This window comes from Astatotilapia calliptera, chromosome 3 (genome assembly GCF_964374335.1).
Source record: "Astatotilapia calliptera chromosome 3, fAstCal68.1, whole genome shotgun sequence".
NCBI classification, from domain to species: Eukaryota; Metazoa; Chordata; class Actinopteri; order Cichliformes; family Cichlidae; genus Astatotilapia; species Astatotilapia calliptera.
The window spans coordinates 66,998,462-67,024,311 of record NC_137424.1 but is presented as its reverse complement, the minus strand read 5'-3'; the positions used below and the strand labels follow the sequence as shown (position 1 = coordinate 67,024,311).

The following is a 25,850-nucleotide window of genomic DNA, read 5'->3' as shown; positions in this document are numbered from 1 at the left end:
AGGGTTAAGGCTGCAGACCCTGAATTGGGATACAGCCAGAGAGTGACGGAATACTAGAAAGCACAGGGGCGGTCGGAGGGAAGACGAGCCCTGTGTGGATGCTCTTCAAGACCTCCAGCTGGGGCCTGAGAACCCCAGGGCCCGAACCTGGAACCCAGGAGCAGACTGAGGAGAGAAAACGTAGCTTACCAAGCCGCACATCGGGGACCCTGCTAACCATGCAACCTACAACATGCGGGCAATACCCCAGACAGGGAGCTAGTGCTGCAGGCCGGAGAAGACTCACCCGCTGGCTGACGTATCAGACACAGCGAGTTCCGACTGGTGCGTAAACCTGCGAACCGCAGGCAATATGCCAGGGGCACACAGCCTGCAGGAGCAGAGACCAGTGAGACCTACTCCAGACTGCTGGGCACTGTGGTGGCTGTGATCAAGAAGGAAAAAAATGTAAGTAAATAAATGAATGAATTTACTTGGAAAAATTAAACTGAAGTTATAAGCAAGTGAATAAAGTTTTTTGTTTTTTTTAAGTATATTGATGACATTTGTCATCAAATATTAGTGCAGAACAGGGTGAATCTTGGATTTTAATTTTGACTTTGTGATATTATTTGAATTTAATGTTTTTCAGCAGCAAAAGAATAAGAAGACTGACAAACAGGTGGAGGAAGAGAATGCCACAGAGGAGGCTCATCAGCTGTCTCATCAAAGACAGCTCCCATCCCATTTAAAAGGAATAAAAATCTCATTTCATCAACTAGACTTTCGCCTTTGCTTCAGACATGAACATCAGACCATTTTCTCTGAATCCTCTGTGACTAAATGTCTCTGGATTTCTTCATTTGTGTGTGAGCGGTTTGTTCTTTAACACTCCTCCACGATTACAGCAAGTGATGATCAAAGGTAAATATCCATCCATCCATTCTCTTTCACTTAGCCTTATCAGAGTTGTGAGGGGGGCTGAAGGCAATCCCAGCTACTAATGTAAATATATTTTAATGTATCCAAAGCTACAGCTCACACTCAAAATCAGATAAAACTTTCAACACTTTTCACAATATTATTCAGTTTATAAAACAGGAAAAATAAGATAGAAAATAAAAAGATAGAACACAATTTATTGTAACAACTTTTTATTATTTTTATTTAGTATTTTCCAGTGAAGGAAGCTGCAGATAATGGTTAATGTTAGTGCTACGTTAACCTGACACCTCGAGTTACAGAATACCTTTGCATTTCACTGAGAAAACGCTTCCTCCGCTTAAAAGACAAACATCAAATAATTAACTTTTTCTTTAGAGTGTAAATCTAATATAAGCGGCAGCCAAGAAGGTGCTTAAGGAGAATAACATCGCTTCCAGTCAACTTTCCCGGCCAGGCTGAGAGTGCACTGCAATGATGGAGCAGTGACGCAAGAAGCGACTACGGATATGGTGAAGAGAGGAGTATCGGTAGACGTTGTGAAAGACAGGGCTACACTCTTGGATCAAATAAAACAGTGTGAACTAGTGCGAAGAAGAAACTGGGAAACACGTTTTTAAAAGCAGAGCTTCAAGGAGCGTCTCCAGGCATTTAGGCACCGGGATGACTGTGGGTAAATAGGCTGCTGCATCATGAGCTGGACTCTACTGACCACTCTGCTTTTGGCCTCTGGGCCGAAGAGGGTACTCTTCCACAAGTTGAGTGAGGAGCTTTTCCCTCACCAACTACAGCTAACATAGCGTTTATGCTTTTGGAAGTCAGCATGATTGCATGTCTTTGTTGTATTTCCTACACATGTTGCCCCCCCCGGTGTACTTTTTGATTTCTTGGTATCTACAGAGGTTAAAATCGTATAATGTTGTACAATACTGCCATAAGTAGGGCTGCTACAAACTATTATTTTGATAATCAACTAGTCACCGATTATGTTTGCGATTAGTCGAGTAATCAGATCATGCATCCATTGGACATAAAACGTGCAGCTTTTTGCATCAGCATGCATCTGCACTTATTAACTATCATTAGCTTACAGCTTGAAGTGTTTAAGGTGTGTGCTAACCAAAAACAAAGAGAAGATAGTTTATTAAACTTAATGAAATTTGCAGATTGTCTCAGTAAACTCAGCCATCTGCTCCTTGCTATCGACAACATAACAGGACATTGGAGTAAACTCTCGAGCATCTCACACTTCTGTTTAATCAGTTTTCTGTTTGATGTTTATTCAGCTGTGTGAAAACTGTAACTTTAATCTCAGCCAAACCGATTTACTGAGGAACAAATAAAACACTGAAAAAAGCCAAATAAAAGCACTTTTAAGTTATCTGAGTGACTTATATATCATGATTAACCTGAGTAGCGAAAGACCGCACTGGGTTTAAAAACGATTTGCCGGGAGTCCGGTGTTCCCCCTGGCTCTAGTGACTGTAATGTAAACAGCCTACAAATGCAGCCGCCGAAGGATGCTGCCCCTGAACTTGGACAAAGCTATGATACTGGAGACAACTTCTTCTTCTTTGGCGTTTAACGGCAGCTGGCATCCTTGTAGATGCATTGCTGCCATCTTCTGTTTCAGTCTGTTATTACACTCTTAAATCCTAATTCTTGCGTCTTACATCTTACAAAGCTTCAAATGACTTGCCGACTATTAAATATGTTGTTGACGATTTTAATAGTCGACGTAATTGTGACTAGTCGACTAATCGTGGCAGCCCTACTCGTAAATTAACTAAAGTAGTATCATATAATGTAAATGGATTAGGGAATCATTTTAAAAGAAGTAAAATTATGTCAAAATTAAAAAGGAATAGAAGTTTCCCTTCTACAGGAATCTCACCTACCACAGTTTGGGCATGAAAAACTTAGGAAATGGAAATTTAATCAGTATTCATCTTCTTGTACTCAGGTTTTCAAAGGAGGTGTTGTAATTCTAATATTAAGTAGGCTGAATTTTGAATGCATTCAAGAAATAAGAGATAAGGAGGTGAGGTTTGTGCTAGTAAACAAACTTCCCCTCGGAGGGATACTTGGAGGGTATACTGACTACTCTTATTAGTATATTTTTGTTTTTGGTCAATTCTAAATAAAATAAAATCACAACATCCGTCAGTTCAGAACATTTCAGAGTAATCAGAGGATCATAGTCTGAATGGTGTTCTGTCACATGACCTAAGGAGCATCTGCATGCCCATAACAAAACCATCCACTGTGACGAGAGTGAAGCGGACACGTTGACCAGCCTTACAGTTTTTCTTCATCACTCCATCCATAACAGAGAGAAAAGTCATTCTCACCGCTTTTGATGCAGTTCTTAAATCAGTTTGAGCATTTCCTCACAAACATTAGACGGTCTCATTGTTTTTATAGACACTGCTTTTGTTTAGATCCATACTCGTGGTATTTGTTGCTGTGTTAATGCACTTCTCACTTGAATCTGACTTTTTTCAGTCAGGGCTCTAGATCTCTCACTTCTCAGATTACTTTTTTTCAGTCTTTCAATTTAATGTTTTCAGCAAGTTTGTCTGTGTGAAATATTGCCCCAGTTTCATGTTGTTAGCTGACAGGTGTGGTCCCCAGTGTGCTCGCCTGTAACTGTAGCCCATCATCATCATCATCAAGGTCAGACATTTTTGCGCAACTTTTCCAAAGTAAGGAAGATTGAGAAAAAAAAAACTGATGATGATTTCTTTAAAGGGATGCAAAAGGTTTTTGCACAAATGATTCAGACCAAAAGACTAAACTTTGCTCTACAAGGGTGTGATGTCCACTTACGAGGACAGTATGCCACTGCTCTATTGAAATTTAAAACGAATGTCCTCATGTGGATCTCATGTTTCTCTGAAACAAAAATCAGGTTAAAAAAAACAAACAAAAAAAAACATCTGGTAACTTTTTTAAATAGTTTTTAAATATGCATCAGGTCCCAATCAGCCCAAATATCAAAGAGAAATTAAAAATGCATGCCATGGAAGAGTTCAGTCCTTAGGAGGTTAATGTCAGAATGAGCCAACTGTGGTTTATCTGCAGACAGAAAAAAAGACATACAAACTGTTTTGCTTCAAACTGGCTGAGGAGGTTTTAGTTTTATAAAGATCGCCAAAGCAGCAATCACAGCAAAGAGTGACAAAGCCACCACCAGTCCAGCATGTCCTCTGCTGACTCCTGTCCGACCTGCAGGTGAGAAACAGGTGTGAGGTGTCAGCTGTCAGGTAGGTGATGAGTGAAGAACAGAACAGAATCCATTTCCTCTTCAAACTGCTGTCAGACATTATCTACTGCACTCTGATCACATCACTCAGACCAGCTGCTTTCTACAAAGTCTCATCAACAACATCTTTAGAAACAAACATCAACAACCAGGAAGCAGCTTCACCTCTGATCACACACACACTCAACTCTACTCACTCACCTGGAGGATCAACAACACTCAGGCTGATGACACTGATAGGGTCAGTCTCCAGATGAGCTCTCTTCCTGCGGTTTGTTCTTCTCCTGAAGACACGACACTCGTATGTTCCTCTATCAGCAGTCGTGACACCCTTCAGAATCAAAGACACGTCTCCATCCTTCATCTCTCTGTCCTGCAGGTCCACCCGGTTCTTAAAAGATGGATGCTGCTCTCCTGGATCAGGCTGCTCATCGCGATACAAAAGAACATAATCTTTTCCAAGGTCAGCTCTGCTCCACTCTACAACTGCCTTGGAATTGCTGTCGATGTTTGGAGCTCGACATGGCAGAGTGACGTTCTGTCCAGCTGTGATGTTTATCTGAACTGAAAGAGGAAACAGAGCGGTCAAAAACAAAGTGCAATCATTCATTTCTGCAGCATTGATCACCACGAAGAGCTACAAATACAGATTTCTCCCCCTGAACACTTTCCTCTTACTCCCACTAGAGATGCAAACCAAGGAGCTCAGGAAGAAAAACAAGGCGACAGGAGTGATGGGATGGCCAGCTGAGGCTTTTTGTACTTATGCCAGGATTATAATAAAGTTTCACATAAATCTCAAATCCACCTCCACAGTGACAAATACTTTTGTCATAGCCACATGTTGATAACGCCACTCTGAAACAACGAGGCGCAAAATTGTTGGACGATTCTAAACAAGGTTATTTTCTTATATACTCAACTATCAAAAATTAGGATCAACACATGTTTTAGAGAAATCCCTGTACAATCTGCACCAACTCTGTTTGCCAGATGTCACTTTGTCTACTCACTAGAGAAGATCGTGCACCATCATAGAGGAACAACTTCCTGTGGACACAACAGGATGTTTGCTGAGATCTAAAAACAGCAACTGCAGTGAAAACAATCCAGAGTTTAATGACCTTTAATGTGAGATCAGCTGAACTGAAATCACTGATAAGGTTTTTTTTTTTTGTTTTTTTTTTACTTACAGCTCGTACAACGATGCAATATATACCATTTTCATAAATATCTCTATTTTTTATTTATATATAAAGTATGAAGATATTGTATAACTACATATTAACATTCTATTATTCATGCCATGATTTATCTTAGTCTAATGGAGGAAGAGGTAGCAGGAAGGTTGCTGATTGGCTGTAGTTGATCCAAAGGCAACAGAAATGTTGAGAATATTTCTTTTTTTCCTCTCTTTGTTTTTTTAACTTTAAAACATCGTTAACAGTCAGCAGAGGTCGCAGCTGCTGGCATTGAGCTGGTTGTCAGAAAAGTAATGAAACTATCTGCAAGGATTTGGTTAACAACTACTGACTAGCATCACTGTGGTCAAGATTCACATCAGCTTTAGCTGCTAACAGAAGCAGAAAAAAGCCCACCATTCAGCTGGGTCAGGTCACACTGACTGCACACAGCAGTCAGTGTGATCTGCTTACTTTCTTTCCCAAACTGCGATATGCTTATTAAGTAATGACCTTTCCAAAACAAAAGCTGCAATAGTGCTTCACATTAAAAGTGTAACACAAACAGCGGAACTAAGAAATAATACAATAACGTCACAGAAACAAGTGGAGCCTATCCAAAGAGGGCAGAGCAGGTCACAGTGTCACTGCCTGAAAAATGAAGCCTGAGTTTCTCCTGACTGGTTCTTGGTCCCTTGTGCCAGCACATGGACTTGTGAAATGCACTCAGCTGGTTTCACCGTGCAAAAACTGATAAGCAATAAGAGCTCAGAGCAGTGTAGCTGCTTGACTGAGTATTTTGAGCTCTCTCTCTCTCGGCCAATAATAACTGCTGCATGCTTTGCCTTTGTTTGAGCTCAGTGAGGCAGACGCACAACTACAGCTGTTTGTCAGCATGAAAATAAACATGCAAAGACAACTCACAAACCATAGCATGCAAAAAAAAAAAAAAAAAAAGACCAATAAATATAACTGCGAGGAAGTCCGTATCGAACATGTCAACACCCACCAAAACAAGAAGCTTCTCATTTGATCAAAATATTAACACATCAGATAGAAAACAAGCAGAGTGCCTCTGTACAAACATGTAATGAAGATTTTATGAGCCAAACTAAAGTCTGAGCGAATGTCTTATTTAATTAATCATATTTATTTTCTGTATAAAGACTCATGCCTCAAACCAAAGGGAAAACATTTAAAATCTTCTGCAGTGTTTTTAAGTTTCCAGTTACACAAAAACAAAAATCTCCTTCACCAAACAAGGATTGATAAAACTGCCTCCAGAGACTCATCTGAGCTGGAATGAAATGGCACACTTCAGATATCCATAGCACTCTTTCATAAACACTCGTGCTGTAAACATGGTGCAGAGCTTCAGCAGTAAGCTGAGCCTCTGCAGACTCACCAGACTCTGTGACTGTGAGGTTGATGGAGTGTTTGAACTCTTTGACGACTCTCTCGCCATTTCTGGTGCTGCTGGTTGTAATCTGACAATCGTATGTTCCTGTATCGCTGATGCTGACGTTTCTCAGAATCACAGTAACATCTCCGTCTTTCATGGATGAGTCTCTCAGCTGCACTCGGCCTTTAAAGGACTCGTGCTGGTAGTTCTCGTACGAGCGCTGGTCTTGGAAGAAGAACACATAACCCTGTGAGATGAGCTCCGGCCTGCTCCACTCCAGCAGGGTGATGTGTGCATCTCTGGGACCCCAACACTGAAGAGTGGCATCTTGTCCAGGCCTCACACAAACCTCTGTATGGATGAAAAACAAAGAGGAGAAAAAACCCAAACATTAATAGCATGTTATACTGCACGTGTTGGAAATCTGTGGACAGCGAGGAAGTACTGAGCAGAGGAAGTCTAAAACACATCAGTGGATTACTCAAAGTAATGGATACCTGCAGCTCTCCGACATGATACTCATGTCTCTATAAACAAACATGCATTTTACTCTGAACTGTTCTTCAGTTATGAGTGTTGCAACAAACCCCAGCAGTGAATCTGCACTGACAAACCTCAAGACCAGAGAGGAATCCTCTTCACAACCTGCTGCAAGTGTGTTTGTCAGTAATTAAACTCTGACGTTAAGCAGAGGCTTTTACTGCAAAGCAGGAGAAATGTACATGTAAATGTACACCGTGTTGTTAATAATGAGTTCATTCCTTTAATGTTGCAGCTGGAGAAAATGTACTCACTTGCATACTGCTTGGTAGCTTAAAGTATAATGACATACATTAGATTTATTTTTAAAACCTGCACAATTTTAAATGGACATTTTAAAATAAACGATATCGAGAACAAATTACATCTAATACAGAGTGGAGTAGTTTGGAAAACGAAAATATAGAAACACTTTAGTAAATTTGCAATACTGTCACTGTGTTCATCAAGATTTGCAGTGTCACACACCACTAGTTTGTCTTTTTGTCTTAGATGTTGTTTAAGAAATAGCCAAACAGGGCCGCCACTGCCTGGCACCATGTTAGTATCACATCCATTCTTTTTGTTGCCACATTCTTTCTGAACTCGCTCACATTTTCTTCCATCTACGGTATCAGACGAGCTGCAGCAGCTGTTTGCATTCCCGGAAGCGTGAAAATGCTGCAGTGTGTAGTTTCACTGTTTACATCCTTGATGGATGAGTCATTTCTTTTGGCAGCCTGTCAGTTCATGTTACCTCAAAACACAAGAAACTCACCTTTCAACGCAGAAGCCACCAAAATCGGGAGGGAGAAGAAAACTACAACCGACGACATTTCTGCAGCCTGCTGTTTGGTAGTGGTGGGCGGATCGATCCAAATATAGATGGCACATACAACCCCAGTACTGGTAGCGAATCTATACTAATGTGACAGGATCAGTGGTTTACTTTGCTCTGTAAACTCTGTAAGGATATGCGTCTCTGCAGGGACTTCCTTCCTCCAGTTGTTGTTTTCCTAATGTCACGTGACTCAGTGAGGACGGGCGAGAGGAGGAAGGAAATCCCTCACAAAGACCCCCCAGCAAAAAAAGTACAAAATAACCGGGCAGCTTATGTCGTTGTTTTTATTTTCCTTCTTTACCTCACTCTGTAACTAAATTTAATATAGTCTGTGACTACAACACAAGCGTATAGGCCAATTTTGGTAGCATCTGTTTCAACATCTGCCTGTCCCCACCCTCTTTGTCAGGGTGGGGACAGGCTGAGGATCTAAAGGTCGAAGTTCAAAATAATTTAAAATCAGGACACAGACCCTGGTGCGAGTAATCCTCGCTGGCTTTTAAAATGACCGCAGCAGTTATAAGCAGCGATCCTGCTGAACCCTTATCAGTCAGGATTAAATGAGCTGCAGGACCTCTGAGTTAGACTGACTCAGTGTGAGCTTGGTGATCCTAACATACAGGACGCTGAGTGTAAATCTGCTATACATCAGGTGATGCTGTTTGTTTGTGTAGCAGTACTCTGATCATAACGCTCTCACATGCTTATCATTTGCTGCTCTTTGCTCTTCTACAGTGACAGCTGCACATTACAGCTCCGAGACATAAAACTGCATGCTTTGTTTGTTAGTTTATCGCTCCACCAAGTGAATACACGTAGAGCCCTGCACACAGTGTAATTTCAGTACTTCCTTTTTTCTCAACTGTGGGCAGGCTGCGCGTACAAATGCTAAAAGAAACAGCGAAGCTCAACTGACTTGAAACCAAAGCTGATCACTGACGCCCTCTGCTGCTGCTGATCGGCTCTTAAAGCCAGGGGTGCAGTTTTTACCCAACGGATAAAATGTTGACTGACACTACACGATATAAACTATGAGATACCAGCATGAGATGGTCACATGAATATAAGGAAAGGTCGCTATTATATCTGAAACTGTGTTCCCAGAGTCAAGAAGTTCACTTTACGCGCACAAGCTGACTGTAATTCAGCTTCATTACCGCGAGAAGAAGCAGCTGAGCTGATACAGCACATCTCCCACAAACACGGTTTACAGTTTAAAGTGGAGAGAAAAATCATGCAGTTCACAGCAGCCACATGAAAAGCGCAACACGTTAACCCTCCCTCACAAAATGAAGCCGCTGCTTCTTCAAATCGACGTCCGTCCACTAAAAGAGGAAGCACGGAATAGAGCCCACAGCTTCACCAAGGTCATCCACAGACACGTGTAGAGCATGTGTGATGGTAAAGGATGAAGGCTGTTATAAGAAGTTGGAGCAGATACAAATGCCAGGAAGTCAACGTGGGATTTTCGGGGATTTGGCGTTGGTGCCATTGCGCTGAATAAAGAAATAAAAACTCACCTGTTCATTGTTTTTGGGCTTCAGGTGTGAGCCGCTCCGTTCTCACACCACTGTCGAGTTTATCTCCCGCTGTCCCGAGGCGGAGCTGAACTTTCCCCTTGTCAACAGGCTCGTCTTGGAGCCAGATCACACCAGCGCCCGCATGCCACACCATCTTCAGGTAGCCCGGTCAGGCGCCTCCGCAACCAGATAAGAAACTCCGAAGAAGGAAAACAACAAAAGAACAAATCCGTTCAGTTTAAAAAACAGAAGCTGTGATCCAAGACTACAACGTCCTCTGAGAGACCGTTTTCACCAGGTTGCAGAGGAGTACCAACCTGCTCAGACCGGTAGCAGCAGCCTACAGCGGATCTTCCGCTGTTGCCCCTCCTCCAGCATCGACGACGATGGCACTTATAGATACATGTTATCCAGCCTCTGTCTCATGTATGAAATATTTTGACTTGTATTTTTATTTTTAAAGCCTACAGTGGCTGTTTTACTGCTGTATTTGTATGTTTTAATGACACCCAGCATACGACCCACGCTAAAGTTAGACAGTTTGAACAATGAGAATCTGTCGTTTACAGGATGCGGGGATTTTCCATTTAAAAAAAAACAAAAACATCAGCACTTTTGCTTCACGCGTGACTCCGCTTACTATCATGAACTGAGTGGAGGAGCACGTAGCAGCGATGCATTTATACAGTTTATATTTTGCATATTACTGACAGACGGAGGAAGAAAGTAGTTCCTACCAATCGTTTAGACACTTTCCACTGTGTCCCGTAAATCATAAACTAACAATTTACCCCAACGTTACTAAAACATCGATATTTTAATATGAGAATCAGACCTAGAACATAAATATCTCTTAGAATCGATATTTCAGTATTGATCCACACAACAGCTGCTCAACACCCTTTAACAGCACCAAGGCTGTAGCTGAGAGGATAGAAAAGAAAAATTTCAATTCAATTTATTTATACAGCGCCAATTCACAACAGACACCTCAAGGCACTTTATATTGTAAGGTAGACCATACAAAAACCCAACAATCATATAACCCCCTATGGGCAAGCACTGTGGCAACAGTGGGAAGGAAAAACTGCCTTTTAACATGAAGAACCTCCTGGCAGATTCAGTGTTATGAAGGAAGGAAGGCTCAGAGTTTAAGTAGTCATCATCATGGGCTCATCCGATTAGAATGTGAATAAGCAGTCATCACTCATAGGCTTCTCCTTTTATTCTCAAAATCAATAAGGAAAGACACATGAATTGCCAGCGCTGAAAGAAAACAGATCTAAGTTACTCATTACCTTAAACAACGCATGAAATCAAAAATCCAAACAGAATCTCACCTCCACTGCCGCCCAGTGTGGGAGTGAAGAAAGAGTGAGCCAAAAGTGAATGCAGTCCTTATATAACACGTGACAGGTGAGTTGTTACGGATTCAAATATTGGGGATGGATACAAGAGGAAAAACCACAATAACAACACTGGTCCGGCCGGGTTGAGTCAAACGATGATTTTAATGATCGTTATCTGCTCGTGCTGAGATGGGGCAGAAAACTCCAGCATGTTCTGTTCTCTACTAATCAGACAAATAAGACGATGACTTTCTGCGAACAGTATTTCTTATAGCTCAGCAGTATAATGCATCATAAAACAATATCATGCATCCACAATAAATCAGCAGTCTAATGTAATGCAAATCAGTTTAACAAATGCAATAGTTATCAGCTTCTTCTAATTCAGGAGAATAATGCAAACTAAAACTACATAATAATTCACAACCTTTAATTAGGGGTCTAACATGGCAATTAAGGACAAGCACCACACCCAATCAAAGGTGAGAGAACTAAACAAGGTGCATCTGGTGAAGTGAGTGGGTGTGCTAGGATGTGCTAAAAGGTGGGTCTTTACAACAACCAGGATCGGGAATAGGGTCAGGACAGGATAAAAGACACGCTGTAAAGGTCTTTTATCTTTCAGAAGACAAAGGAAATTTGGGAAAGTTTAAACATATAAATTACATAACATAATAAGATATCATAGATGGATGGATGTTTATATCAGGGTTTACAAATGAGAATTCTGGGCTTTCTTCCAGACACTAATGCGGATGAGAAAGCCTGCAGACAGTCTTCGCTCTTATTCATTTCAGAGGTGTTCTATCCATTTAACATCAGGCCAGTCAAGCTGTAGTGTTCGACTTCAAATGTTTGTAGGACTCCTAAATGTGAGCGGTGAAGATCAGCTGACTCTGGGTTGGGAGGTGGTGAACCCCTGTTGCAGGGTTGAGGGGACAGTGCTAATATAAATTCCTTAGGAAATAATAAAGTATTCTGACTCTGATACCCACAGCACCTCTGTTAGTATCCTTGCTTGCTAACTTGACATTTACATTTTTAAAGTGTTTACACTTTCCATCATGTTGGCATTTTGATTTCTTTTTTTTCTGTAGATATTTACAGCTACAGTAGCAATAACAACAACAAGAAGTCCGCATAAAAGAACTAATATAACAGGAAAAGATGTATCCTTGTCTCCTCCATCCTTGTGTCCTCTTTCTTTGGAGTTTTCTTCTGTGAAACATGCAGAGCAAAAAAAGTGTCAAGACTCAGCTACCAGGCAGGCTAAAAAGAGTTCTTGTTTTACACTTTCAAATATCTGTAACAGAGGTGATGTCAAAGCTGCTGGCAGTGAGCTGGATGTCAGAAGAGTAAGTAATGAATGTGTCTGCAGCCGTTTGGTTAATAACTGCAGGGTAGCATCGCTGTGCTCATGTTTCATACAACAAGCAGAAAAAGACCATCAGCACCTTTAGACAGAGAGTGTGTCACTTTTGTTTTCTTTTTCAAACTGTCAGATGTCTATCAAGTGCAGAACCTTTCAAAATAAATGCATAAACCAAGCAGAAATATTCAATTGAATTCAGATTTAAATTACAACCGTCAAGGTGCTTTACATTGTAAGGTAAACAAGTGTGGTATAAGAATCCACCCACCACAACAGGAAGCTTCTTATTGGATGAAACTATTTCCACATCACATACAAGCAGAAGGAAAATGAGCCCACTGTTGGAGCCTGCTGTGAGGATTTCATGAGGCACTGCTTTTACCATACACAGAGGACCACTCTGAGCATGGAACAGCAACCCTTATAAACAGCTGTGCTGTTAAAGCAGTCAGCTCAACCTACGAACTCACCTGTGTCTGTGACTGTGGGGTTGATGGAGTGCTTGAACTCGCTGACGACTCTCTTGCCACTGCTTGTCCTGCTGGTTGTAATCTCACACTTGTATATACCCGTATTGCTGATGCTGACTCAACAGTTTCAGAACACTCTGCTGTGCAAGTCTGCAGTTTGTGTTGTAATACAAACCTCATTTTGTTTCTGTTTTATCAACACAAAGACCTCTGAAGGGTTCAGGAGAGATGGGATCCCTGTAAAATTTGAAGAAAACATGATCAGCTCTGACTTCCTGTACAAGTAAAGATGTGCTGATCTGTAAGTTTCAGCAAAGGCTTTTTGTTGTTGACACAAAGAGTTGATGAGCTGCAGCCGTGTCTTCGGATCCAGACAGTGAGCTGTCAGCTGCTTTTATTTAAGAAGCAAAGGACATAACATGAATAACAAGAGCTGCAAATTTCCCACTTCCACTCTGCCTTAAAAAAGCAGCTACTGTTATAAAACAAATGTTTAGGGACATTTTTAAAAAGTGGGGATTGCAAAGAGCTCTTAGTGCGCAGCTGGGTTATGCAGCATGGGTGTGAGGAGGAAGTGCTATAGGTGGTGGAAATGATCACAATTGAGCAGAAAAAGTCACCATAAGCAGATGTTATCACTCTAAAACGATTAGTTTTTACCTTTACAAATTTCTAAAGTAGTCGTGTAAATCTGTGTTCTCATCCAGACTGAGATTTGATCTGTTTTGGAGACAACAAAGCAAAACTAAGCTGTCCACAGGATGGACTTTAGGAACTGACATTTAGGAACACTTCAGTCACTGTTAAAGGAAATATTTCAAATACTTTCTGTTAGCAGCATCACCCATGAAAATTCATTTCTATTGAAAATGAACAGAACAGATTCTTAGACTGCAGAACTAAGATAAAGATCGAGGGGAAGGAAGTCCACAAATGCAGAGAAAATCACTCATGTGGAAACCACCAAACACACCTCCTCCCTGCTCAAATCTAGATGTGCCTTCATGCACTCATTTTTCATTCTATGATGAAATCGGATGTGTCTCAACACACTCAAAAAACATTTCAGTTTAATTCAGTTTTTTCTGTAGAATTTATACATCGCCAAACAGTTGCTTCAAGTCACTTTTAAACACATTTGAGATGAATGAACAGTTCAATTCAATTTTATTTATACAACGGCAAATCACAACAACAGCCGCCTCGAGGTGCTTTATATTGTAAGCTAGACACTACAATAATACATACAGAGGAAAATTCCTTAGGCGTTAATAAAGTATTGTGACTCTGAGATCCACAGCAAGGCTGTTAGTATCATCGCTTGCTAACATGACATTGCTGTAAGTTGTAACTGTGATTACAGGATCAGAGAAGAGAAATGCTACACAAAGTAATAATTACACAGTTTAATTAACATCAACAACGACACTGAAGTAAAGCGAATTACAGTAATCCAGTTGAGATAAGATGAACGCATGGATTGCTCATTAGAGGTTTTAAAGGATAAAAATGACGTCACGTTGGATAGGAGCCTTAATTTTAAAAAGGACCACTGAACAACTGAAATAATTAGTTTTTCTCAAAACAGATCTGGGACAGATCTGACACATTTCATGCCAGCTGTTCACTTTCCATCATGTTGGTATGATTTGGGTTTTTGATGATTGATTTTTTTCCCCTGTAGATATTTACAGCTACAGTAACAATAACCATAACACCAAGGAGTCCGCACGTCACAATGAACATAATAACAAAAAAAGATATATCCTTGTCTCCTCCATCCTTGTGTCCTTTTTCTTTGGATTGTCCTTCTGTGAAACCTGCAGAGAAAAATCAAAACAAAGGTTTGAGGACTCTGGTACCAGGCAGACTGAAAATAGCTCTTGTTTTACATTTTGAAATCTCTGTAACATTCGGTAGAGGTGATGTCAAAGCTGCTGGCAGTGAGCTGGATGCCAGAAAAGTAAGTAGTGAATGTGTCTGCAGCCGTTTGGTTAATAACTGCAGGGTAGCATCTCTGTGCTCATGTTTCATACCATGTTTCTAACACAAACGGAAAAATACCATTCAGCAGCTTTAGACTGACTTTTTCAAACTGCTGCATCACATACAAGCAGAAGGAAAATGAGCCCACTGTTGGAGCCTGCTGTAAGGATTTCATGAGGCACTGCTTTTACCATCCACAGACGACCACTCTGAGCATGGAAAAAGCCAACATCATACCTCTGAGGTGTGAAGAATGCCCTTATAAACGGCTGTGCAGTAAGCTCAACCTCTACAAACTCACCTGTGTCTGTGACTGTGAGGTTGATGGAGTGCTTGAACTCTTTGACGACTCTCTCGCCATATCTGGTGCTGCTGGTTGTAATCTCACACTCATATGTTCCTGTATCGCTGACCCTGACATTCCTCAAAATCACAGCAACGTCTCCATCCTTCATGGATGAGTCTCTCAGCTGCACTCGGCCTTTAAAGGACTCGTGCTGGTAGTTCTCGTACGAGCGCTGGTCTTGGAAGAAGAACACATAACCCTGTGAGATGAGCTCCGGCCTGCTCCACTCCAGCAGGGTGACGTGTGCATCTCTGGGACCCCAACACTGAAGAGTGGCATCTTGTCCAGACCTCACTCGGAGCTCTGTGTCCAGAAAAAAGAAAGAGGAGAAAAAACCCAAAACATTAATAGTGTGTTATACTGCACATCATGGACATGCATTATGCAGAAGAACACGTTGGACTCCATTTCTACCACTTATACTTCAGCAGACAGTCACAACCTGAGACTTCTGACAGCAGCACTATGGATCACAGCAAGTACTGAACTGTTCTTGAGTTGTAGCAAGTAGAAGGGCAGAGTTTACAGTGTCACAATAATGGCTCTCATCTTGTGAGGTCACCATGGTAACCTGGTATGAAGCAGCAAAAACAATACTTGAATAAATATTTAAGTGACAGTTGCAATCCATCTTCAAAAACAAAACTTGGAGCTTAAAGTGCCTAAAGTAATAAAACTATTAATTATTAACAAATAGTATACATGTTTCATTAATGTGTCTATTGCTTTAATGTTACAGCGGGAGAGGACTGTACTGACTCACATACTGCTTGGCAGCTTGATCTATAACAGTAAAGAGTCATATTTAATCCTTTTTGTTTTAAATTTGCAAAATATTAAGTCAAACAAGCTTTAAAATAAATTGTGTTAAGAAAAGTACAATATTTGCATTCAAGCTTTCTAGATTTAATATGTAATCATGATTTCACACTCTTTAATCAGTACATTTTAAAATCATCCTCTCCTCACCCTCTGAACAACCTCTGAATCATGACTTTGACTTTATACTGCCGTCGATGCTGTATCCTACGACACATTTTGCTGAGATGACGTCACCAGATGCAGTGAATAACATTTTCGGTTGAAAATAGAAAGTTTTTGCTGTGACATGTGAGAGCAGCAGCTGCTACACAGACAGCTGGGTCTCCTCTTCTATGAAACCGCAGCATTACAAACAGGAGAGGAACAGAAAGTAAAGTGTCATCTCAATATCAGTACAAACATTGGTATCAACATTGTCGATATTTGGATTTGTACACCTTTCATGCCACTGTTGTGAGATTTCCACTAACCTGTATTGATGTCCTCTTCATTGCAAATTGTGTCTGTCTGAAATGTGCTTTATAAGCTAATCATTTCTGTTTGTGGTGATGACGCCCAGTACAGTCAAACCGTGAAGTAAAAGTATCTTTGGCATCAGATCAATTACTCATATACCAGCTCCGATGCAACTGTGCAGTGCATGCACACACTGCAACATAACAACATCATGTATGCACTGCACGGTATTATTAATCATGCATTGTTTACTATCATCAAGCAGTGCCCACGTTCTTTAGCAAAGGTTGAGTCATTTCCTCCACTGCTAGTTCGTCCTGTCTCTAAACGCATGAACTCACCTTTCAATCCAGAAGCCAGTAAGACGTGAAGGGAGAAGAAGACCACAACCGACGACATTTTTGCAGACATTAAACGAGAAGAGGCGCGCACAATTTGAAAGCTGAAGGTTGTTTTGTTTTGAAATCGAAGTACTTTTGGTTTCATTTTTGACATGTCGCTTATGTAAGCTTGTACAGCTTAATCACATTCTCTTAGTTCCTGGATCAAACTCCTGTTTATCACCACAGTCACTCTTTATATAATTAATTTTTTGAAATGATGCTTTCTTATTGCTAGCCTATTAAGGTCAGCTGATTGCATGCAGGTCCCTGAACAAAGAGTGTAACTTCGGGACTTCCTGATTTTTTTGTTTACTGCCTGTGAGCAGTGTTTGGCGCCATCACTCTAAAGGAAAAAACACATAAAGAAAGTACTACAAACTACTTTAAATAACCTCAAATACAAGTTTTAAAAAAAGAATAGAAAAGTCGTGATCAAGAAAAAAAAAAAGGTCTGTCTCTTTGGAGCAAGCTCCCTTCCCTCACAGAGGGAAACAAAACAACCGTTTAGGGTCAAGCAAGGCCCCAATGCAGTAAAGCTACTTTTGTTATGATGTGGTGCTATATAAATAAAATAGAATTAAATTGAATTGAAAGTTAAAAGTGTGTTTTTTTTAATCCCTCTCCTACAAGAAACAACACTGTAGCGTTGTTATTATTGTTGTTATTATTATTATTATCATCATTATTATTATCATCATCATCTTTCTTATTTCAATTAGAAAGAGCTGTGCTGATTTTTAATGCAAATAAATTCCTCAAAGAATACAAGACAGATATAACCCCCCCCCCCCCCCCCAAAAAAAAACAACAAAAAAACAAAAAAAAACCCAACAACTAAAAACTGGCTTTTATTCTTTCAGTTTCAGTTTGTTGCTTTAATAAACCTCATGATTCATGTCTCAGGTTAAAACTGAAAGGTCAAAGGACTTTTTTCCATTAGAATGGAATGGGAATTGCTGATTTGCTGCCGGTGCCGTTGCGCCAAGTAAAGGGATAGAACTTAGAAGAACCAAATAGAAACTCACCCATTCACTGTTTTTGGGCTCCAGTTTGCTCTCATGTGTCTCAGACAAGTGTCTGGTTTCTCTCGCTCCCCCGGGATGTGGCTGGACGTTTTCCCTGTCAAGCTGCTCGCTGCGTCTGATCGCAGAGGAGTTTTCTCCATTCATTCTGCTCGGGACGCCTCGACAGCCAGATTGAAAACTCCATCCAGGAAATATAAAAGTTTACACTTTTATATTTCTTTTATATTATATAAGATGGATTTACATCCATCTTAAGTGGCAAGAAACACAAACTTTGATCCATGACCGAAACATGACTGTTTTTTCAGAGAAGTGCGTCTGTAAAAGCGCTTCAGTGACTCTTTTGCTACAGAGCTCCCCTACTGGCTGTGACGATGAAGACATCCAGGCTTCGTTCAGACCACAAGCGACAGGAAGTCGCATTTATTGTAACAACAACAAAATGTTTGATTAACCTTCCAGGACCTGGCGTCCTTATATGTGGGCATCACATTTTGGGTTATTTAGACCAAAACACTCAATTTTGCTCTACAACCATATTCACTTACAAGGACATTACATTGCTATTGTTCTATCGCAATTTTAAACGAACATCCTCACGCGTGGCTCTCATTTCTCTTAGAAACGAAAGATCAGGTAAAAAAAAAATCTAGTAATTCTTTGTTTTTACATTCATCGGGCCCCAATGTGCCCAAATATCAAAGATAAATTAAAATGCATGCTGTGGAAGAGTTCGGGTCTTAGGAAGTTAAAAACAACAAGCACTGAAAATAAGGATGTGTAGCCTACATGTGGTGTTTTTACTGCAAAGAAACACGTGTTTCTGTGTGGATCTCTTTCCGTTTTTCTTTTTTTAATACGGCCCCGTGGGGCCGTATTAAAAAAAGATTATTATTATCAATCTTATTTTAACTAGAGAGGGCCTTCATGTCATGATGTTTAATGCAAATACAACCCTCAAAGAATGCAGGATAGATGTAAATGCAATAAATAAATAAACTAAACAAAATAAAACTGTCACTTTCAGTTCGCTGCTGTAATAAACCTCATGATTTACATCTTATCTTAAAACTAAAAGGTCAAAGGAGTTTTTTTCCCCTAGAAGTGCTACAGAGAAACCACAGACCCCCCAAACTTTGCTACCAAGAGGAAGGAGGAGGGTTCAAGGGCTGCAGTGGAACAAAACGATCTCAGATCTGTGTGACACAATGGGACGAACACCTCTGTTGTGGCTGCTCTGTAAGTACCACATGCTCTTTTTTTGAAACCTTAGTATGTGATGTGTATATTTAAGATATTTTGGCTCCAGTGGGTTGAAGCCACAGGTATTTGCTTTTACTTAAGACTTCAAACCTATGTTAATAACAAAAGGGAAAATGCTGTAACAGTAAATGTAGTTAAACAGTATAAAAGGAAGTACAGGTGGATGCTGCAGGTGCTTTAATCCAGCTGGGTTTTTGTGTTTAAGGTGAAATTTTAACAGCTTCACAGTTTGACGTCACTAAATTAGTTAAAAACTCAGATTTAGTGGTCGATGGTGCAGATAAACTACAGCGGTGTTAAACTGCATCCTCACCTCCCCCTACAGAGCACATCCTGTTTATCAGTCTGACACTTTAGGTCACTGCCCCACAGGTCGAGTGGATATTTAGCATTTAAACCAAAAACACATGAAAATCTATTGACTCTTTATCTCTTGGGTTTCCTTTCAGTCCTGATGTCGCTGCTCAGCTGGGCAACAAACCACGGTGAGGGAACTTTTTTTTATGACAAATAAAAGACAATAAAACACCAACTCCCAAAAAGTACCACAAAGTAGCACAACAGTGGAGACAGATCAGGTTTAATGTGTCTCTGAGAAATGAAACAGGCCTACAAAGCTGTGATGATGCTTTAAAAATGTCCTGCTTTATTAATGTTTGATTAAAAATTCTGCCCCTGTGTTATCGGCAGGGGAGCGGACAACTAAACGGTAGTGTTTGCACAAACACAACAGTAAAGAAGAACAAATCACTGTGCAATAGACATTTGGCTGCTACATCTCATTAATGGGAATATTTCATTGCTTATTTATATATATTTATATATCCATCCATTCGCTTCAGCCTATTCTTTTTCAGGGTTGCAGGGGGCTGGAGCCTATCCCAGCTGTCTTAGGGCTTATATATATATATATATATATATATATATATATATATATATATATATATATATATATATATATATATATATATATATATATATATACAGCATATATAAATATAAATAAATATAAAAACTCTCTCTATATTCTATTTTCTAATTCTAATTTCTACTATGCAAATTTCTGTCGGTGTTCTGCCACTGGAAACTGAATTTCCCAGAGGAATCTACCTGAGGGATTAATAAAGTTTTCAGTAAAAAAGAGGGAAGAGGTTAGTAATGTGTTTTCTATAGACTAGTCCCTAAATACTAGTTAATGATTTTAAAATGAGCAGAAAGGAACAGATTCTTAAACATAAAGTGATTTAAATGTTTAAATCCTAATAAAAACCTACTTAAAAATAAGAGGACTAAAGAGTGGATGATATAAAACGTGACCATCAATGTTTGCTTTTTAATGAGGCTTTCTTGGTCCTGTGACACACGATGAGCACACGGCTACCAGCAGCTCAATTTCTCGAAGGAAGGAATGAAAATAAATAATGTAAAAAGTAAATGAATCTGTTAAGTTTTTACCTGCAGACAGATTGCAAATCTCTGTTTAACTTGGAGAGAAAATGTTGTTCGTTTCCTGATATCCTGTCTTTAATGGTTAATATTCATAATAGATACCACGAGGTCAGTGTATGCACAAGTAATCCCTGTGAGATTAAAACTCAGAATGCAGACTGACATGTTTAGACTTTTGTATCTGTATGATATCATAGAACGACATCTCTAAAAAGTTATTTCATGATACCTGGGCAGGATTTTAGGAGATTATCTTTTGCATGAGCTAAACTCCTGGATCATTTTCTGCCCTCATCTGAAAAACACCAACAAAGATTCTGCTGGTTTCTTTGTAAAAAAGCTTTTCCTCACGTTTTGCTTTATTTTAATCGTCTCTCCTCACAGCTCGTCTGACTGTGAGTCCCAGCAGCTCTCAGTTCTTTAAAGGAGACTTTGTGTCTCTGAGCTGTGAGGAGGACGACAGCTCTGCTGGATGGACTCTGAGGAGAAACACAAGCTTAGAAACCAGGACTCAGTGTGGAGCTGAGTTTGGAAAATTAGACGGTTCTTCCTGCAACATCAGCCACATCGTCCTACTGGACAGTGGAGTTTACTGGTGTGAGTCCAGAGAGGGTCCCATCAGTAACATGGTTAACCTGACAGTCACTGGTAAGCTGAGTGTGTGGAGTTAGTGTTGATGAAGCTGTGTGTAAATGGATGAAATGCTGTAGTTTGTCTCTGTGTTGAGGTGGATCAGTGATCCTGCAGAGTCCTGTCCTCCCTGTGATGGAGGGAGATGACGTCACTCTGCTCTGTAAAACAAAGACCACTCCCTCCAACCTCCCAGCTGCTTTCTATAAAGATGGCTCCCTCATCAGGAAGCAGCCTACAGGTCACATGACCATCCAGCATGTTTCCAGGTCTGATGAAGGCCTCTACAAGTGTGACATCAGCGGTCATGGAGAGTCTCCATCCAGCTGGATCACTGTCACAGGTGAGGCTTCTGTTTCTTTTACAGATTTTAGACCCAAAGTGAGTCAAACTGACCACATCGATTTGTATTTCTTAGTAGATGCAGGTTCTCCCACCTCTCCTCCTCCATCAGCGTCCACTGCCTCCTTCTACTCCTCGTTTTCCTCTCCTCCTCTCTCTGTGATGGTGTCTGTTCCCTCCATAACTGGGTTGCTCCTGCTGGTCATACTGCTTCTAGTGCTGAGACGATGCATCCAGGGAAAAGCTGGAGGTGAGACACATTCTGCGCTTTATGATGACACATCAAACCACTGTTTTTTTTAAACAAATCACCTAAAAAAAATCAATAAATTATAATCTCCATTTCTGTGTTTCTGGCACTTTGAGCCTCACTTCTACAGCCCACATCTCCAACAGTCAGAGCTCACACTAACATCATCTAAGTGGAAACAGCAAACACAATCGCTTTCTTTAAAAGCTGCAACATGCTGCATGTTATTTCCACACATCTGTCTCTGTGAGGAGCAGTTTGAGCCACAGACCATTTACATTATTAACTGAGGCTTAAATAAGGCTTATTATGACTAAGCTACATGCACTTCTTGTGCATCGATTTCTACAATAGAATTTTATGATTAATGTCATGAACATTTGCACACTGTACACAGTTTGGTTATTTTTTTCTTGTGTGTGTGAAATTAGATATTGTATTTGAGACTTGTTGTAAAAGCAAATAAAACAATTTAGATTTTTTTTAGATTTCATCTTCACCCAACTTTATTCTGACTGCAGTCTTCTCTTCATTTTTCATTTTAAACACATTCACCTTCTTATAAATATTAATCGTGATTAATTAAATTGTGCATCGATTTCTACAATAGCATTTTATGATTAATGTCATATTTGAATATATACATTTGTACACTGTACACAGTTTGGTTAGTTTTTCCAGTGTGTGTGAAGTGAGAAGTTGTGGTCAAAGAAAGCTGATGCGGGCGGTTCAGTCCAGTTTCCTGTTTTTTGAAAGAAAAGACAGAAACACTTTTAAAAAAAAATTAACTTTATTCTGACCGCAGTCTTTTCTTCACTTTGCATTTTAAACACATTTCACCTTCTTTCAAATATTAATCTTGCTGAATCAGCAGCATTTACAGTTCTGCTATTAATGGAAAATCTTTGCATTTGATTTTGCAGAGAGAGCAACAGCTGCCACCTCTTCATCAGTGGGAAGAACATCTGCAGATGAACGAAATGGGTCAAAGATGATGAGAGGTAAAGGACAGCATTAATCCTCTCGTGTTTCGACATGAGGCTCTGTGAGATGCATGGCTGGTTTTTCATCAGGTCAGGTTGATCAGTTTGTAAATTGCTCGCACATAAGGGACAAAGACTTCACTCCATCATTAAAAATCTCCTGTATTAAAGATGTTGAACCAGAGCCAGAAAGAGTGAGGTCTTGTGCTTAGGCTTATTATTCTTATTTCTAGCTCCATGTTTTCATTTTTGTATTACACTAGTGTAGTTTGGAATATTTACAGGTTATAATGATCTTTGGTGCAGCACTTCTGTAACTACTGCCACATGCTAGTCAGGTCAGGTTAAATTTGGAAAAAAAAAAGACTTTCACACTTTTGCAAAGTGTTTACTTTACATGATGCATTGTGTAAGACTTACATCATTGTGCCAAGTGAGCGGCTCTGTGGTCATCAGGTTTCCTGTTTTGAGAGCTAAACCGAGCAGAGGTGTTAAAGTTGCTGCATGTTAAAGACAGGCTGTGCTGTGGCCTCACATTTGCCGCTGTTGTTCCTGGAATGTCAAACTTTTTCTCACCATAAAACACAGGTTCTGGGTCAGTCACCTGACTTTGTCATGTTTTGCAGAGAGCGATCCAGCGGCAGTTTACTCTTCAGTGCACAGGACACCTGAGATCAGCTACGCACAGATCCCCATCAAGACGAACTGCAGACAGAGAGGTACAGCTGTGAAATTCTCTGAGTGGTCAGTAAGACTGGAACAGCTCTTTAGTTAATGCCTCTTATTTAATTTTTTATTTTATTGCAAATCAGAGATGCTCCAGCTGAAGGTTGATGATGACGTGCGATGGAAACAGGGGCGACATATAATTCAGCAAAGCATCAGTTCTGTCATTCAAAAACAAAAGATCTGACTACTACTAAGACATATTTATATATTTCAATATTAATTATTAGAATTCTGAGATTCATTTATCTATATTTGTGTAAAACAGTTTTGTGGATATCCTCTTTGTAATAAACAAAGTGTGTGTGTTTTTTTTTTCTCATGTTTATCTAAACTTTCGGTAATCTGTGTGTTTGTGTTCAGATCTTCCACCAGAGCCAGCGGTCATCTACTCCTCACTGAAGCAGACCCGCACACCTTCACCACAGCTTAACCAGTCTAACCAGTGACGTCCAGCTGGCTGCCAAACACATCCCTGCACTCCTCTCTATATTATTTATTCAATCATATTCTGTGTGTGTTTACAGTTGTACAGCTGCACTGGACCAGTTTGAATGTAGAGGTCAGGATGAAATGGAAAGTTTAATTTTCACTTTAATAAAACATCTTACAAAGCAGTTTCCTGGTCATTGAACACACCTGTGCAACATCAGCCAATCACAGATTCAAAAAGGGAAATTGTTTCTTCACATGAATCCAGAGTCACAGACTCTGGAAACAGCTGCAGCACATCAGCAGGCATCATTTCATTTTATTCTTTAAAGAGAAGAAACTCGCCTAGAATCATTTTAAGGAGTGGCATCATCCTCAGAAGTCTCTTGAAGTCTCGCTTAAAGGACACTTTACTTTTTGTTTTGTGTGTCTCAAATAAACTGAGAGCAGTTCAGCTCTGTGGAGATGCTGTGCTAGAGGGTGAACGTGGGAATGTCATCGAGACGTAAACGGTTGTCTTTGAAACTGGCTTCACAGGTTGTTGTGAAAGTGATGCACTGTGTAAACGTTTTGAGTGAGTGAGCAGCTCTTTGGTCATTTACTTTCCTGTTTTGAAAACTAAACTCAGTCAGCAGAGGTGTCGAAGTCGCTTTTCAAATCCACATTTTCCATCACGTGGCTTTGTCTAGTTTTGCAGGGAGCGATCCAGCTGCAGTTTATTCTTCAGGGCACAGAACAAGTGAGGTCAGTTATGGATGAACTGTAGATGCACAAATGAAAAAGGCTCCGATCTCAGCCTGCAGCAGCAGAAACAATGAAAAGACATGAAAACAGGAGACAGTTACAGCACATTAGTCAGTGAGGTCATAAGGAGGTGACTTCTATGTTTTGTTTAGTTGTGTTTTTTTACATCATCATACATAAATGTTTCAGGCCATAAAGCACATTTTAATATTAGACTAAGAAAACCAGATTGAATGCAGACGATTTCATTTATTAAGGATTGAAAGCTGTCCAACCCTACAGGCCCCTGTGTGAGACTGACTGCAACCTGGTGTTAAATTGTGAATTAACTGGGATTAACCACATTTTATTTTGGAAAGCTGAGTTTAATTTCACTACAGCCACACTCAGGCCTGACTACTGCCAGACCCGCTGGATCAGGAAATCATTTAAATAGAACTCGTCTGACAAAGTAAAGCAGGCTGCAGACATGATGATGATCTAATGAAATAGCCGAGAAACCAAATCACTGACAACTATCAGTCTGGAAAGTAGTAGAAAGACATCTCTAAGGTTTTGGGACCAATATGAGAGCAGACGTCCACAAATGGAGGAAGCCTGTGGAAACAGGAGTGACACATCCACGGCTCATTCAGCAGGTCACAAAAGAACCCAGAACAACATTTAAAGAATTGCTGCAAAGCCGCTCAGAGCCCAGGATCAAGTGGAAACATCCTTTAATAAAACATCTTAAATGCAGTTCCTTAGTCATTGAACGCACCCATTCAGCTTTTATTTGGTTGTGTTCTCGCCTTGAGCAGAATCGAAAGACTTCCACCTGCATGTCTGAGCCTGCAGAGCTCAGGTCTTGTTTTTCATTCTTTAAAAACACAGAACCGTTTAAAGGTGTGGCAGTGCATTTGTATAACCCAGCTGCTTCTCCACACCTCTTTCATACACTGAAGGTAACAGCACATCTGTGAATCACACAGTGCAGAGAAGCCAAACTGCAATGACTCAATCATTTACCTTAAAACTTTTAAAGGTATTTTAATGTATTTGATGTGGATCACACAGCTTTTTTTCCAGTGATGAGCAGTGACTAAAAGCAGCCAGCAGGTGGCGGTCCTGGCCCTGCAATTACAGTCAGCTGACATGAGCACAATAACTTCTTTTATTTGTTTATTGCCAGAG

General features: G+C 40.2%; 4 protein-coding genes and 1 long non-coding RNA gene across 6 annotated transcripts in view; 2 read left to right on the top strand and 3 right to left on the bottom strand.

The window, feature by feature from the left end:
• LOC113019561 (uncharacterized) overlaps positions 1-25,850 on the top strand; it is a 145,096-nt gene that overhangs the window by 99,318 nt on the left and 19,928 nt on the right. The window lies entirely within an intron of this gene.
• LOC113019542 (uncharacterized) lies at positions 1,117-8,491 on the bottom strand. The gene is made up of 4 exons (XM_026163299.2): positions 8,067-8,491; positions 6,773-7,120; positions 4,388-4,750; positions 1,117-4,149 (listed from the first exon to the last, which is right to left on the bottom strand). Exons 1-4 carry the CDS (start codon positions 8,122-8,124, stop codon positions 4,037-4,039), a joined length of 882 nt encoding a protein of 293 aa, XP_026019084.2. The 5' UTR covers positions 8,125-8,491; the 3' UTR covers positions 1,117-4,036.
• On the bottom strand, positions 13,991-17,101 carry LOC113019548 (uncharacterized). Its single transcript, XM_026163305.2, has 3 exons — positions 16,792-17,101; positions 15,128-15,475; positions 13,991-14,660 (listed from the first exon to the last, which is right to left on the bottom strand). Exons 1-3 carry the CDS (start codon positions 16,943-16,945, stop codon positions 14,452-14,454), a joined length of 711 nt encoding a protein of 236 aa, XP_026019090.2. The 5' UTR covers positions 16,946-17,101; the 3' UTR covers positions 13,991-14,451.
• Positions 18,791-24,118, top strand: LOC145425651 (low affinity immunoglobulin gamma Fc region receptor II-a-like). 2 transcript variants are annotated; one of them, XM_080298882.1, is made up of 8 exons: positions 18,791-19,097; positions 19,571-19,606; positions 20,955-21,218; positions 21,298-21,543; positions 21,622-21,792; positions 22,716-22,793; positions 23,402-23,494; positions 23,865-24,118. In XM_080298882.1, exons 1-8 carry the CDS (start codon positions 19,067-19,069, stop codon positions 23,948-23,950), a joined length of 1,005 nt encoding a protein of 334 aa, XP_080155008.1. In that variant the 5' UTR covers positions 18,791-19,066; the 3' UTR covers positions 23,951-24,118. The 2 variants fall into 2 exon arrangements, with proteins under 2 accessions (XP_080155008.1, XP_080155007.1); XM_080298881.1 differs by having other exon boundaries at positions 18,799-19,097; positions 21,619-21,792.
• Positions 22,564-23,407, bottom strand: LOC145425653 (uncharacterized). The gene is made up of 2 exons (XR_013906372.1): positions 23,196-23,407; positions 22,564-22,757 (listed from the first exon to the last, which is right to left on the bottom strand). It is a non-coding gene; the product is annotated as an uncharacterized LOC145425653 (long non-coding RNA).